The sequence below is a fragment of the Macaca nemestrina genome, chromosome 7 (genome assembly GCF_043159975.1).
Source record: "Macaca nemestrina isolate mMacNem1 chromosome 7, mMacNem.hap1, whole genome shotgun sequence".
Lineage (NCBI taxonomy): Eukaryota > Metazoa > Chordata > Mammalia > Primates > Cercopithecidae > Macaca > Macaca nemestrina.
Window position 1 is genome coordinate 16,453,764 of NC_092131.1, and position 14,027 is coordinate 16,467,790.

The window sequence follows — 14,027 nt, forward strand, 5'->3', positions numbered from 1 at the left end:
CATGTTTCTGATACAGGTTATCTTACCATGTCAAGTATTGACTTTTTCACTGTTTGCTCAAGTTTTTTTCTTTCTTTCTTCTTTTTTTGGAGATAGGGTCTTGCTCTGTGTAACCCAGGCTGGAGTGCAGTGGTGCGATCACGGCTCATTGCAGCCTCGACCTTGATCTGCCAGGCTCAAGCAATCCTCCTGCCTCAGCCCCCAGAGTAGCTGGGACTACAGGCATGCACCACCACTTCTGGCTAATTTATGTTTCTGATTTTTTGTAGAGATGGAGTCTCTCTGTGTTGCCCAGGCTGGTCTCGAACTCCTGAAGTTGTTTCCTAATTCATGGCCATTTATTTACAGAGCTGTGTGTTTATGAGCCCATCTTGGGAGCACAAAGTAAGCAACAAAGCTTCTGGGAGTGGAAGCTGAGTGATCCCCTGATTAGAGGGCAAGGAGTCTGAATTTGTGCTTCCAGAAAAATTATGGCTGAAACGATGAGTGTTAAGCTTGCAGAAGCCAAGCGTGAGCGGTGTTGGTGTTCCCGGTGCTTGTCGGGCTCATTCTTAGTTAGGTCTCGTTCAGTTCTGATTGAAAGCTGCGCTTGTGGGTGATGAGTGTTGTGGGATTCGAGTGATGCGAGCGTGAATGAAGGTTGGAAACACAGCTTACTTTATGGACACACCCTAAACGCCAGAGTGGGAGGAAGTGGCAGGAGGGACCAGTTCCTTTTGTGACAGAAAGGAGAGGAATGGATTTCTCAAGTCGTTAAAAAGAAAAAACAGAGGTTTCTCCTTTGCCTTGGGTTTGGTGTTAAATGCCAGGATCAGCATGTTTGATGTTCTCACTGGTTTGTCAGAAGGAGTTTCTGAAGAAGAACTTGCCCAGGCAGGCTCTGCCTCTCCGTGAAGCCGGCTGCGTGGCTCCCCTCCAGGGCTCGGAATAGTTTTTGTTATTCAGCTGTTCTTTTGGGAATGGCAGAGATTCTCTGCTGCTTCGCCTTGGCATCCAGGGCCCCTTGGTCCTTCACGATATAATTGTTTGATATAATTGTAGCCTTATTTTTCTAGTAATGAGAGCAATGTTGAAGGAAAGAGGATGAGGAAGTGCTGGTCTTAAATTGGTGGTTTCAGCCAGGACTGTAGAAGGTGAAGGGGCCGCACTGTACCCCCAGTTCTGAGTTGGTGGTGTTTAGTGGGGAGGCAGAGGTGTCAGATCAAGAGTCAAGGCTGCCAGGTTCCACTGCGAGGCTTCTGTCGGTTGGGGATTGGGTTTCAGGGAGGTTAAGGGTTGAGGGGTGGTATTCTCCACGTAGGGGCGTTCTGTAGGGGAAGAGACGGGCACACTGCAGCTCCAGGGAGAAGCCTCCTGTTGCTTCCTTCAGCTGCAGCTGGGCAAGCCTGGCCTGGGGTCTGGTGGCCTGGGGAGGGAGCAGGCAAGTTTGCCTTCTTGGCTGGGGGACGAGGAGGTTAGCCACTGCCTGGTGGAAGTGGGTGAGCCAGCTCTGTGGGGTGACTTCTTTGGTTACCTGAAGGCCAGGAAGGTGAAGCCAGAGAACAAGGTGGGATGGGAGGTGGGAAGGCAGGAATGATGAGCGCTCTGCCACTGTGTCAGCTTGGGTCCCTGAACTCTTTCCCTGGTCCACAAGCTTGTGTTCACTGTTCCCAGCAGTGTGACTTAGGGTGCATCGGTCCAACGTCACCCCTAGAGCAGGGGTAAAAATTACCTTATAGGTGGTTGTGAGGCTCAAATGAGGTCACGAACCGTTTCCTGAGTCAGTGAATAATAACAGTGACAGCTCTGGGTCCCAGCCTGACTCTGCAGGGGATGCACTTGTTCACCTGTGTTCTGCAGGCAGAGGGGGCAGTTACTTGCAGATAGGGGACTTGGGAGGCAGGAGACACAAATTCAAATAGAAATGGAAAAACAACCATGAGCCTCACCATCCTTAGAGGCACAAGGTCGAATGGCGGGTTCCTTTGAGCGCATCCCTCAGATTTGTGGCCTTGGGTAAGTGACTTCATCTCTGAGAGTCTTCCTTGTTTGAAAAGTGGAGATATTAATAGTGCCAGCCTGGGAGGGTTGTAGGAGGGGTTCTATGAGGGCCTGGTACTCAGGGGACACGTGGGTGGGAGGGGAGGATGCCCACCCCTCTGGCAGCGGGGTGGCGGGCAGGCCTCCCACTCCAAGCCCCCTCCCCTGGCCGCTCTGCGTTCGTCTGTCACTGAGCAGATTATCCAAGGACCCCTCCCGGAGTAATGTGCTCTGATTCATTTGGATTAGTCTCACGCGTGTGCACGTGTGCCTGTCTCTAGGCCGGCACATTTTTCTCCTGTATGATCGTTTTATTTTAAGCTGAGTGACTTACACATATTATCTCATCAAAGGAAGCCTCACGATTTTATCCCTCACCAGCAATAGAATTCCTTAAAAGCAGGCACTGAATCTTTTTGTTTGTCTGTCACCGCACCAGCATGGAAATGTGTCTGCCGTCAGTCAGCATGTGTTAATGACAAGATACCTAATGATAGAGGCCACCATTCAGTGGAGTAAATAATTCAGAGAATAAGTCATTACAATCGGGGAACACGGTGTTGCACCAGGCCTGGACTGGGAATCCTGTCTCCAGGTTAAAATGACCCTGCAAAGGCCTCCCGACCTGCTGCCCTTTCTAGACTGTTGAGTAATTAGAGGATGGGGCCTGTCTTGTTCCTCTGTGTCCCTGACACATGGCAGGGACCCAGGCCCTGACTCTTTAGGGGGTAAACGGGGGTAAACCGGTATGGAGGTGCAATGCAGTGAGGGGGCTGGGCTGGAGCTTAGTCTCCCCTACTGTTTTCACACAGACCTGTAGGCTTTTCATGTGGTGTTTGCTTTGTTGATGGAAATGCCATATGTCAGGTACCGGGAGGGAGGCCCAGTCCCTGAGGGGTGGAAATTAAATTGATTGTTTTCAACTTTGTCTAGCCAGCTTGGCTCCCCTGAGCGTTCTAAGGTTTAGGCTGAATGACTTTAAAATTTTAAGACTAAAATATTTGCCTCCTTTCCAAACCTTAATAACCAAACAGGCTCACCTTCCTGCCCAGCAAGTCAGATTTACAAAGCCTTTAAAGTGTGGAATTGTGGCTAAGGGACAGAAACTCCCGAGCAGTTTGGCACTTTTTGTGCTCAGTCTGTCTTCTAGCACCCTGTTTTTGGGGTGAGAATGTGTGGCATTCAAATTTTATGGAGTAGAGCTTACGAAGTTGATTTCTTTTCTTATATTTTCTTTTTCTTTTTTTGAGACGGAGTCTCGCTCTATCGCCCAGGCTGGAGTGCAGTGGTGCGATCTTGGCTCACTGCAACCTCCACCTCCCGGGTTCAAGCAATTCTCCTGCCTCAGCCTCCTGAGTAGCTGAGATTACAGGTATGGGCCACCATGCCTGGCTAATTTTGTATTTTTTGATAGAGACGGGGTTTCACCATGTTGGTCAGGCTGGGAAGTTGAATATTTCAGATGGAAATGGACTAAGTTGCAGAGGCGAGTATCCCATGCTTACATGCCAGAAGAAAGAAGCGTTGGTGGTTTCTGAGAACTCTGGGCTATTTTGCTAACCACCTGGGGCAGTTAATCCAAAACAGGTTGTCCAGACCTTCAGAGGAAGCCAGATGGGGGCTGAGGTGTGGGCCATCTGGGAAGGCGCTTCTGTCTGTACCCCTTCTCCTACCTTACCCTTGTTTCTTCCTTTGGTAGGTAGAATTCGCTCAAGTTGCATCTACCTCATCTGCCCCTCTGCCTGCAGGGCTGGGGGGTTAGGGGGTGTGAGGGGGCTCCCATCCTACTTACAGGCAGAACAGCTGGCACCTGGATCTGTCATCTCCCAGCTCAGCTTCTCCCAGGGCGGCTCCTCTTGTTCTCCAGGGCCACCCTGACACTGGTGTGACCTGGGGCAAGTGGCCCAGCCCCTCCTAGCCTGTTCCTCCTTTGTCAGATGGGGGTGATGACTGCACTCCCCTCCCTGGGTTGCAGCGATTCCGAGAGAGCCAGTGAGCGACTGGTGCCTGGGAAATGCCCAGCCCGGTGCCCGGTGCCCATGGGCCATTTCCAGGAGCGGGCTCTGGTACTGTCTCTTCCTCTCCTGCTCCCTCACACGTCCTGCCCTTGCAGTTTCTCCTGCCCCAGCACCTTTCCTTTTTCCCTATGTGAGGCCTTGAAGACTCTCTGGAATTTAATGTCATTATTGCCGTCATCACACCCCTGGCCCTGACTTGTTTTCTGTGTGTCCCACCCCACATTGTGGACTCATTCAGGGCGGGGACTCCGGCAGCCTCTGCCTGTCCCAGGAAGCGCAGTGAGGGGCGCAGCGAGAGTGGGGGGGCGCAGCGAGAGTGAGGGGCGCAGTGAGAGTGAGGGGGCTCAGTGAGAGTGAGGGGGCGCAGTGAGAGTGAGGGGGTGCAGTGAGAGTGAGGGGCGCAGTGAGAGTGAGGGGCGCAGTGAGAGTGAGGGGGCGCAGTGAGAGTGAGGGGCGCAGTGAGAGTGAGGGGGCGCAGTGAGAGTGAGGGGGCGCAGTGAGAGTGAGGGGCGCAGTGAGAGTGAGGGGACGCAGTGAGAGTGAGGGGCACAGTGAGAGTGAGGGGGCTCAGTGAGAGTGAGGGGCGCAGTGAGAGTGAGGGGCGCAGTGAGAGTGAGGGGGCTCAGTGAGAGTGAGGGGCGCAGTGAGAGTGAGGGGCGCAGTGAGAGTGAGGGGCGCAGTGAGAGTGAGGGGGCGCAGTGAGAGTGAGGGGCGCAGTGAGAGTGAGGGGGCGCAGTGAGAGTGAGGGGGCGCAGTGAGAGTGAGGGGCGCAGTGAGAGTGAGGGGGCGCAGTGAGAGTGAGGGGCTCAGTGAGAGTGAGGGGCGCAGTGAGAGTGAGGGGCGCAGTGAGGGGCGCAGTGAGAGTGAGGGGCGCAGTGAGAGTGAGGGGGCGCAGTGAGAGTGAGGGGCGCAGTGAGAGTGAGGGGGCGCAGTGAGAGTGAGTGGCCGCCCTTGCTGGGCTCCCTGGTGCTGCCTCCAAGAACTCCAAAGGGCCGGGTCCTCGGCTGGGCTGGGCTCTAAAATGTTCCTGCTTTTATGCATCGCTGGTATGGAAACCCTGGGTCATTATCGGCTCTGGGTTTAAAAGATGAAGTAAATTGATTTCTAAAGCCAAAGCCACTTTGACAAGCCTTTTGATCTCATTCCTTTTGAACAGAAAGGAATTGGAAATGTGACCAGCTGAAGCCATTCTCTTTTCTCTTTCCCCTTGAAAAGGTTCTCCTCCTCTAGTCCTAATTGCGGTGTCGTTCCCTGCTCTGGGTGGTTGAAGCCAGCCCCTCGCAGCTCCATGTCCGCTGACTCCCACCTCTGGGTTTCCTGGATAGGGATTTGTTGTTGTTGTTGTTTTGTTTTGTTTTGTTTTGGCAGGGTTGGGGGTGGCATGTGATAGGAGAGGGTGATCTGGGTGATCTGAAGCCAGAGTTTATAGAACATGTTAAGTTCTGGGTCTGTTTGAACTCCTCCTAGGTACAGGCTCAGGAAGGGAGAGCTGGAACTACTGGAGGTGGCCGTGTTCATGGGAACGGGGTCAGTGGGAGCAGCTGTCATGGTGGCCCTGGGGGCTGCTATCCTGGGGGCCACAGAGGCACCAGAGGGTCAGGAAGAGCCAAATGGAGCCTGGGAGTGAACTCCTCAGGTGACTTTGAGATCCAAGTGTATGTTCAGATTTAGTTGGGAAGAGTTTAGAAAGTAGCTGGATTGCATTACTGCACTCCAGCCTGGGCGACAGAGCAAGACTTCGTCTGCAAAATAAAGTAGCTGGAAAGCAGACTTTCAGCTCCAGAGTAGAGTAAAACTTTTAAAAACAAGAAAAAGGAATATAGTACACTCAGGAACATGTAACTTCTGGTCTTTTAGGAAGTTGACTTGTCTTAGAAATCTTCTGACTTTTTTTTTTTTGAGACAGAGTCTTGCTCTGTCACCCAGGCTGGAGTACAGTGGCATGATCTCAGCTCACCACAGCGTCTGCCTCCTGGGATCAAGTGATTCTCCTGCCTCAGCCTCCAGAGTAGCTGGGATTGGGATTACAGGCACCCACCACCACGCCCAGCTAATTTTTGTATTTTTAGTGGAGACAGGGTTTCACCATGTTGGCCAGGCTGGTCTCAAACTCCTGACCTCAAGTGGTCTGCCCGCCTCAACCTCCCAAAGTGCTGGGATTACAAGTGTGAGCCACTGTTCCGGGCCTACTTCTGACTTTCAAAAAGCAAGCAACACAAGGAGTTATTTGTGGAAGGGGTACAGAATTTCAGTTCTGCAAGATGAGAAGAGTTCTAGAAATGGATGGTGGGGATGGTTGCACAATAGCATAAATGTATTTAATGACGCTGAACTATACACTTAAAACTTAACCATTTTAAGCTTTTTTTTTTTTAGGTTATGCATATTTTACCGCAGTTAAAACCGGGCACCCAGTGGGAGTTTTTGTTTGTTTTTTGTTTTTTCTTCAGGAAGAGAGTTTGTACTGTGAGGATGATGGTTCTGCATTCCCTGGGTCCAGCATGAGGCTCAGCACACAGGTGCCAGTGAATGGGCAAGCTCCTCAGGCTTCTAGAACATTCTGGTTTGTGGCTGCCATTGTTTTAAGTGCTTGGTGTTGAAGGCAGTTGATGTCGGGACTGATGTAAGAATCCTTGCTTCCTTCCCATTTCAGTCTTCACCTTCACTAGGTGGCATTTATTCCCATCTCAAAGATGAGGAGACGAAAGTTCAGAGAAACCAAGGACCCTGGGAACCTTGTCCCAGAGCCCAAGACCTTGAAACAAGGAAGTAGCGAGCCTGAGGACCGAATCCACGTTCTTCCTTTCTGGAGACTCCTGTCCTCTGCTCTCTGTCTGATAGGTGGTGGGAGACCAAGTAAAGGAAGCAGAGGGTGTTTCTGCCCCATTCTCTGGGCTTTGGAATGTGTTGTTTGGGTTTTTTTCCTTTGTAACTCCCTTAGGCTCTGGGAATCCTGTAATAGAATGGGTCCAGCCACTGGCTTTTCACATGTGTACCTGGAAGGTGACTTTGGTATGGCCACTGACCACTGGGAGGATGCAGTGGGCTGGCCATGGACTTTGCCTCCTGGTGACCCACAGCACTGACTTGGAACAGTTAGTCAGAAAACCCAGAGGCTGGACGGGTGAGGGCTCTGTGGCAGCCTGTGTGTCACCGCCCCAGTATTCTCTGTGATGGGAGGCTTTAATGAACAGAAGTGCCTCTGAGATGCCAGCTTGGGTTTTCTTCGTTTAGCACAGAGCACGGGGTATGCTTTCGGTGTTGCACTGGGTGAGAAGAGTCCCCACCCTCTCTAGTCTGATAACGAGATGGAGATGCCAAAAGCATAAATTAAGCGGATGGAGGGTTTCTGTGAAACATATGGCTATGTGCCAGACGCTGTGCTCAAATCTGTGTCAAGGAACAGAATCGGAAATCTACTAAGAATGTGTGTGATCGTCATCATAAGGGGTTTGGAACCCCAGCCCAGCCCTGAAAGTAGCAACTTGCTGCCCCACTGAGGGGACAAAGTAACCGTGGCTAGTTGAGCAGGACTTGTCAGCATTTCTTATATTTTCTCTCTTTTTTAAATCCTTTTTCTTTTTCTTTTTTAAGAAAAAGCTTTTCTCTTCTTTCTTTCTTTTGTTCTTTTTCTTTTTTCTTTTCTTTTTTTCTTTTTTCGTATTTTTAAAAATAGAGCCAGGGTCTTGCTGTGTTGTCCAGGCTAGTCTCAAACTCCTGGGCTCAAGTGATCCTCCTGCCTCGGCCTCCCAAAGTGCTGGGATTACAGGTGTGAGCCACTGTGCCCAGCCAAAAACCTTTTTTCACTTGGAGTCAGCATAGGGGTTTTTCCACATCAAAGCAATTCCTCTTAAGTGCCAGCAGCCAAGGTACTCCTGTTGATGACGGATAGTCCTAGGATAGCAAGGCCTTTTAGAAGCTCACGCTTAAATCAAGCACGACTGAACTGTCAGACACGGAAGCATCCCTTTCTACTTCAAACCTTTAGCGTCAGTGACCTTGACTTTGAACTTGGAATCACATCTTCAAGAGCAGTTGTTGACTTTCCCCTGGGAAAGCCAGGAAAGCCGGGAAGGCCAGGAGGAGGATGGAGCAGAGGTCAGGGCCCACGACCCTCTCTTCTCTTTTAACGTTTGGACTCGGAGGAAGCGTGGATGGAGCCATTTTCCCTCCTCACCGTACCTGTCCCTCCCTGGTTTGTAAACTACCCCACTCCACTTGACCAGTAGCTGCTGAGGCCGTAAGGGCCAGGCAGGCCTTCAGATGAACTGATTGGCTCCTCGTTCAGGTGGGGGCCAGGAGTGTGTCTGTGCACTTCAGTTTCACTTGAACCTCGTGTTGGGCTGGCATGCAGACTAATCTTCTGACAGGCTGAGCAGAATCCGGACCCTCGGTGCTTTCTTTTCTGTCTGTTGTTTTTGTGACGTGAGTGATAGGGGTCTGAAGAAGGCAGAGACTCACGCACCATCCTGCCGCCTCAGCACATCCGGGTGCTTCAGGGTTCCCTGCGGAGCCTGTGGCCCTTCCCTGGGAAGGGAATCTGTGGCTTTTGTGGGGACAGCTGAGGGCTATTAATACCCGAGGAAGTCCTTGCCACCAGCCCCAAAGGGAGGAGTTCACATCCCTCGCTGCAAGTGTGCTTGAGTTACGGCCCACGGTTAGAGCAGATCTCGGTCTGTGTTTGGTTGCAACGTCACGTGTTTGAGTGTTTCGATCCTTTTTAAGTCATTTTCTGTGTTTTGCGAGTGACTGACAGCTCACTGTGTTTCTTGTTTGCACATCAGTTTGAGAGCTTACTGTGAGCGTCTGAGTTAAGCCCTGGGCAGCAGACGTGGTCACCGTCTGCTCAAGGCTGCTATAGCTCAGGTCATCCAGGAAGAGAGGGATCTAGCATTGCTACGGCAGACACCTTAGCCCTGGACGTTTCCAGAACAGGCGCTATCTCGTACCTGCCTGGGCCTCTGAGTGCCTGAGACCTGGAGGCTGTAGCATCCGCGTCAAGAACGTTGGGAAGCTGGGCTGAGGCAGCCTAGAGCCACGAGGCTCAGTCCCCTCATTTTACATGGGAGGTGGACTCGGGGGTGGCTGAGGCCACATGGTGAGTTAATAGCAGAGCTGGAGCTCGCTCCTGTGTGACAGATGACAGAAATCTGGTCATACATTGGTTGGGGCCCTTCCCACCCTGGCTGTCTCCCGCTTGCTGGCCGTGGCACAGTGGGGATATCCCCGGGGCGTGTGTTTAGACTAATGGTGACTCTAGGGGGTGGTTTCAGAGGAATTCCTGATGGTGTGTGGCTTTGCTCAGCAGTGGAATGTTCAAGCGTGCAGGGACCTGAATCCCCAGCCGCAAGGCAGAACCAATGGGGAGCCCTTAAAATGCATTGTCCGGACCCCACCCCTTGCAGAGTGAGGGTTTCTGATTTAACTGGCCCAAGTGGGCTTGGCTGTCAGTATTATTTAAAAGCCGTTGTCTTAGATGATTCCGATGTGCGGCCAGCGTTGGGCACTGCTGATCCTGTCCAAGCTGCTCCTCATTTAGCCAACAAGAAAACTGAAACATGGGCCATGAAATGGTTTTTGTCCATGCCATCAGCATCTCGGCTCTTGTCTCTCAGGGTGCTGCCTTCCCTCCTTTCCTTGTTTCCCTGTCAGGCATCAGCCAGGAATCTTCCTGCGGCTGCATAAAGCCTTGTGGAAAGTCCCTGGAGTGGCGACAGCTGGCCTGTGTACTTCTTGTGGTCAGAGCGACTGGAGGAGGCCTGTCTAGTCTGCCTCCTAGTGCCTTTGTCCAGGGCCTAACCTAGCAGGCAAGAGAGTTCAAGGTTTGTCAGTTTCCATCTGGCTTTGGAAATCTGGGGGCAACAGAAAGCTCTATAGGCGGCAACTGTTATTGCCTTCCTGGGAGCAGTTCTGTCTGTATCGTGTGTGGTTCCTGCCACACACGCTGCAGAGGTGGCTTGGCCTGACTGGGCCTTTGGAATAAGACGCAGCGGAGTGTAACCGTCATCTGAGCCAATTTGCCAAACCTCCATGGCCCGGACGTTGGCACTCTCCATGACAACCCGTAGAGGTTCTGTGGTTGTGGGAGCAGAGCTGAGAGGTTCAGTAACACCGCTCAGCCCCTTGAAACTGACTGTCAGTTCTGCAAAGGAGTTAAATTATCTTTGCGTAAACATTGTGTGTTTAGAGCCCCGTGGTTGGTTTTCTTTTCCCAGAACAAGTCCTTGCGTTAGGCTGTGCATTTTGGATGTGGACAGTTGCGCCAAAAGCTGATTCCACTTTGAGCGAGTCAGTCTGCATTTTTATGCCTCATTTTCCACATTCATGAAGTGGGAATCGCAACAAGGTTAGACTGAGCATAAATAAGTTAACGTATTTAAAATACTTAGAATGGTGCTGGGCGCTTAGTGCACAAATATTAACCATTACCACCACTGTTGCATTTCATCACAGAGGATGCCCAGTACTACCTCGCTGTGGTGGGTCCTGGCTGCCTTCTCTGGCAGAGATGGCTTAGTTGGTCCCAAGCCCCTAAAGTGGAGCTAGCCTGGGTCATAGCCCGTGAACGCAGAGCCCAGGGTTGTTCTGGCGCTGGGCGTGAGGAGAGAGTGTGCTGGCCTCTAAGATGGAATCCACAAGGCTTCCCTCCCATTTGAACAATCACGTCCAACACTGGGCTCGGGCATGGTGGAAAGTCTAAAAGGAGCAGAGAACACACAGATTAGCCCGAGCAATGGAGACTGTCAGCTTCCAGAGCAGGGTCGCACATCGGGGTGGCGAATGAGCTATGGCCACCGTGGCAGGTGTGTGGGGGTGTGGCATGCACAGATGTGCACAGGTCCTGTTGGTTCTACCATTGGTCTGCTCTACAATTTATTTATTTATTTAGAGATGGAGTTTCACTCTTGTTGCCCAGGCTGGATTGCAATGGTGTGATCTTCGCTCACTGCAACCTCTGCCTTCTGGGTTTGAGTGATTCTCCTGCCTCAACTTCCCGAGTAGCTGGGATTACAGGCGCCCACTACCATGCCCAGCTAGTTTTTGTTTTTTTTTTTTTTTTTTTTTTTGGTATTTTTAGTAGAGACAGGGTTTCACCATGTTGGCCAGGCTGGTCTCGAACTCCTGTCCTCAAGTGATCACCCACCTCAGCCTCCTAAAGTGCTGAGATTACAAACGTGAGCCACTGCGCCCGGCCTGCTCTACTTTTTTTTTTTTTTTTTTTTTTTTTGAGACGGAGTCTTGCTGTGTCTCCCAGGCTGGAGTGCAGTGGTGTGATCTCGGCTCACTGCAAGCTCCGCCTCCCGGGTTCACGCCATTCTCCCGCCTCAGCCTCTCAAGTAGCTGAGACTACAGGCGCCCGCCACCACGCCCGGCTAGTTTTTTGTATTTTTAGTAGAGATGGGGTTTCACCATGTTAGCCAGGATAGTCTCGATCTCCTGACCTCGTGATCCACCCGCCTCGGCCTCCCAAAGTGCTGGGATTACAGGCTTGAGCCACCGCGCCCGGCCAGCTCTACTTTTTAAATTGTTGGCTCATCATAGAAAGAACTCAGTCATCACAGGATCTATAAAGAGTATGAAGTAGATGGTTCCGGAATTACTGTCCCCATTTTACAGATAGGTAATGAGGCCCTGGGATGTTAACTGGCTTGCGCAGGGTCACACATAGCTAGTGAGTGTCAGACTTGAAATTGGAATACAGGCCCTTCTATTCCTGGCCCAATGTTTTTCTCTGTACTGTATGGCCTCTGACATAAAAATGCATGTGGATAGTTCTAGGAGGTGGAGATGTGTCATAGGCAGCAAGCCCTGTGCCCCACCCAGGACAAAAGCAGGCTTTTATTTTTATTTATTTATTTATTTATTTTTGAGATGGAGTCTCGCTGTGTCACCCAGGCGGGAGTGCAATGGCCGGATCTCAGCTCACTGCAAGCTCCGCCTCCCGGGTTTATGCCATTCTCCTGCCTCAGCCTCCCGAGTAGCTGGGACTACAGGCACCCGCCACCTCGCCTGGCTAGTTTTTTGTATTTTTTAGTAGAGACGGGGTTTCACCGTGTTAGCCAGATGGTCTCTATCTCCTGACCTCGTGATCCGCCTGTCTCGGCCTCCCAAAGTGCTGGGATTACAGGCTTGAGCCACCGCGCCCGGCCGGCTTTTATTTTTAATTAATTTTTTTGTTGTTTTGTTTTAGAGGCAGGGTCTTGCTATCTTGCCCAGGCTGGTCTCTAACTCCTGGTTTCAAGCAGTCCTCCCACCTTGGCCTCCCAAAGTGCTAGGATTGCAGGCATGAGCCACCATGCCTGGTCAAAAGCAGGCTTTTAAAACCCTGGAATATCTAGCCCCCTGTTTAGCACACCCTGGACTACTCAAGAGGGGCAACCAGCTTTTGGTGTCCGAGTTTGGCCTTGCTTCCCACCTTGTGACCTGAGGCCCTTCTCCAAGCACAGGTTTTCTGTGGGCCAAGTGGGCCTGGAAATCCCCACCTCCCAGGGCTGGGCAAGCTGCAGAACATCTGGCACTATGTTAGTTCCTCCTCTGGGAACTTTCTCACTGAGGCTGCAGGAGGTTCCCGCCTTCGTAATTGCGTCAGGGTGCTGCTCTCTGTCAGAACTGAGGCCTGATGGAGTGGGGGTGGTGGGGAGTACAGCCGCGAAGGCATTTCTTGTGCTGCAGTTGCTTTGGGGTAAAAGAACCCTGGGTCTGGGGTAGAGAGGGAAAGGCGTGTTGGGGCCCTGGCTGCGGTTGGCTGGCATTCAATGGTAGACTTCTTAGGTAAAACTCTTGGCCGGTGGACGACACTTTCCACGTGGGCTCTGTGTGCTTTGGGGTCTTGCAGACCTGCACACCCAAAGCTCAAAGCAAAACTGCCTGAGTGTACTGTGTCCTGGTGGACCTTGTCTGTCTTAGAAAAGGATTGGTAGTGCTGGTCTCACCGTGTGGCTCATTAGAAAAGCCTTCCAGGGATCTAAGGGATCACACTGCATTTCTTCATGGGGAGAATGCGCTTTGGAAGGAAAAAGTTTGTCATCTTTAGAGGATAGGAACCGGAGTATCATTTGCCGCTGGGTGGATGATGCCCTAGGAACCACCCTCGTGCTGTGGATTTGAGAGTCAGGGTTTGGGGTATCACCAGTGGGCCTCATCCACCCTTGGGGCTGTCTGTGGCCAGGAAGGGAGTGGGGGAGGACTCCGGGATCCAGAGTCCAGCAGCACACTGGGCTTGTTGGCAGCACAGTGACAAGCCTGGTTCCCCAGCTGGCCCTGCACCGTGGAGCAGCCACAAGTGTAGGAGACAGCAGTGGATGGGTGTCCCAGGTGTGCACTTGGGGGTAGGCTGGCCACCCTTTCCTCCTGGTGCCAGTGTGTAGTGTGTAGCACAATAGTGAAGGTCATAGTCTTTCCACCTGAGAATTTTTGGTTTGTTGTTGTTGTTATTATTATTGTTTTTTTTTTTTTAAGAGATGGGGGTCTTTGCTATGTTGATGAGGCTGGTCTCGAACTCCTACCCTGAAACGATCCTCCCACCTCAGCCTCCCAAAGTGTTAGGATTACAGGTGTGAGCCACCGTGCCCGGCCTCCACCTAAGAATTTTTGGGTGATCTTCATGGCTTGGATGTTGACGCATTGGCTTTTTCACTTCGGTCTATTTGGATGCACCAGTCCTCTTGGTACCCAGGAGTGGTACCCCGGGAACATCTTCCCGGGATGCACCAGTGTGCCGTGGTACCCAGGTATGGCACTCCAGAAGGCCGTGCCCTCACACTGCCTGCAGAATGGGCCTTTATAGTAGAAACAGAGGGAGGCTGCTTTTTGCAGGTGTCACAGCAACACCCGTTACTGGAAAAGTTTACATGCAGGTAAATTTGTTTTCGTCTCACGGTGAGAAAGAAGCCTCTCTTCTGGGGCTATCACCTTCCAGTGCGAGGCCCTCTTCACTGGAGACCCTCCCTGTCACAGCACAATGCGGGCCATAAAATGGTTTATGACCTG

General features: G+C 51.7%; 1 protein-coding gene across 4 annotated transcripts in view; it reads left to right on the forward strand.

Moving 5' to 3' along the window:
* Positions 1–14,027, forward strand: part of LOC105467551 (coiled-coil domain containing 88C) — a 149,184-nt gene that overhangs the window by 20,683 nt on the left and 114,474 nt on the right. Inside the window, exon 1 of one of the 4 annotated variants that reach the window (XM_011717229.3) lies at positions 7,774–9,135. The exons of the other annotated variants lie outside the window; for them this stretch is intronic. Coding sequence (XP_011715531.2) covers positions 9,133–9,135 — 3 coding nt within the window. The 5' untranslated portion in view covers positions 7,774–9,132. Of the gene's footprint in view, positions 1–7,773; positions 9,136–14,027 lie in introns of those variants that run through there. 4 annotated transcript variants of the gene reach the window in all.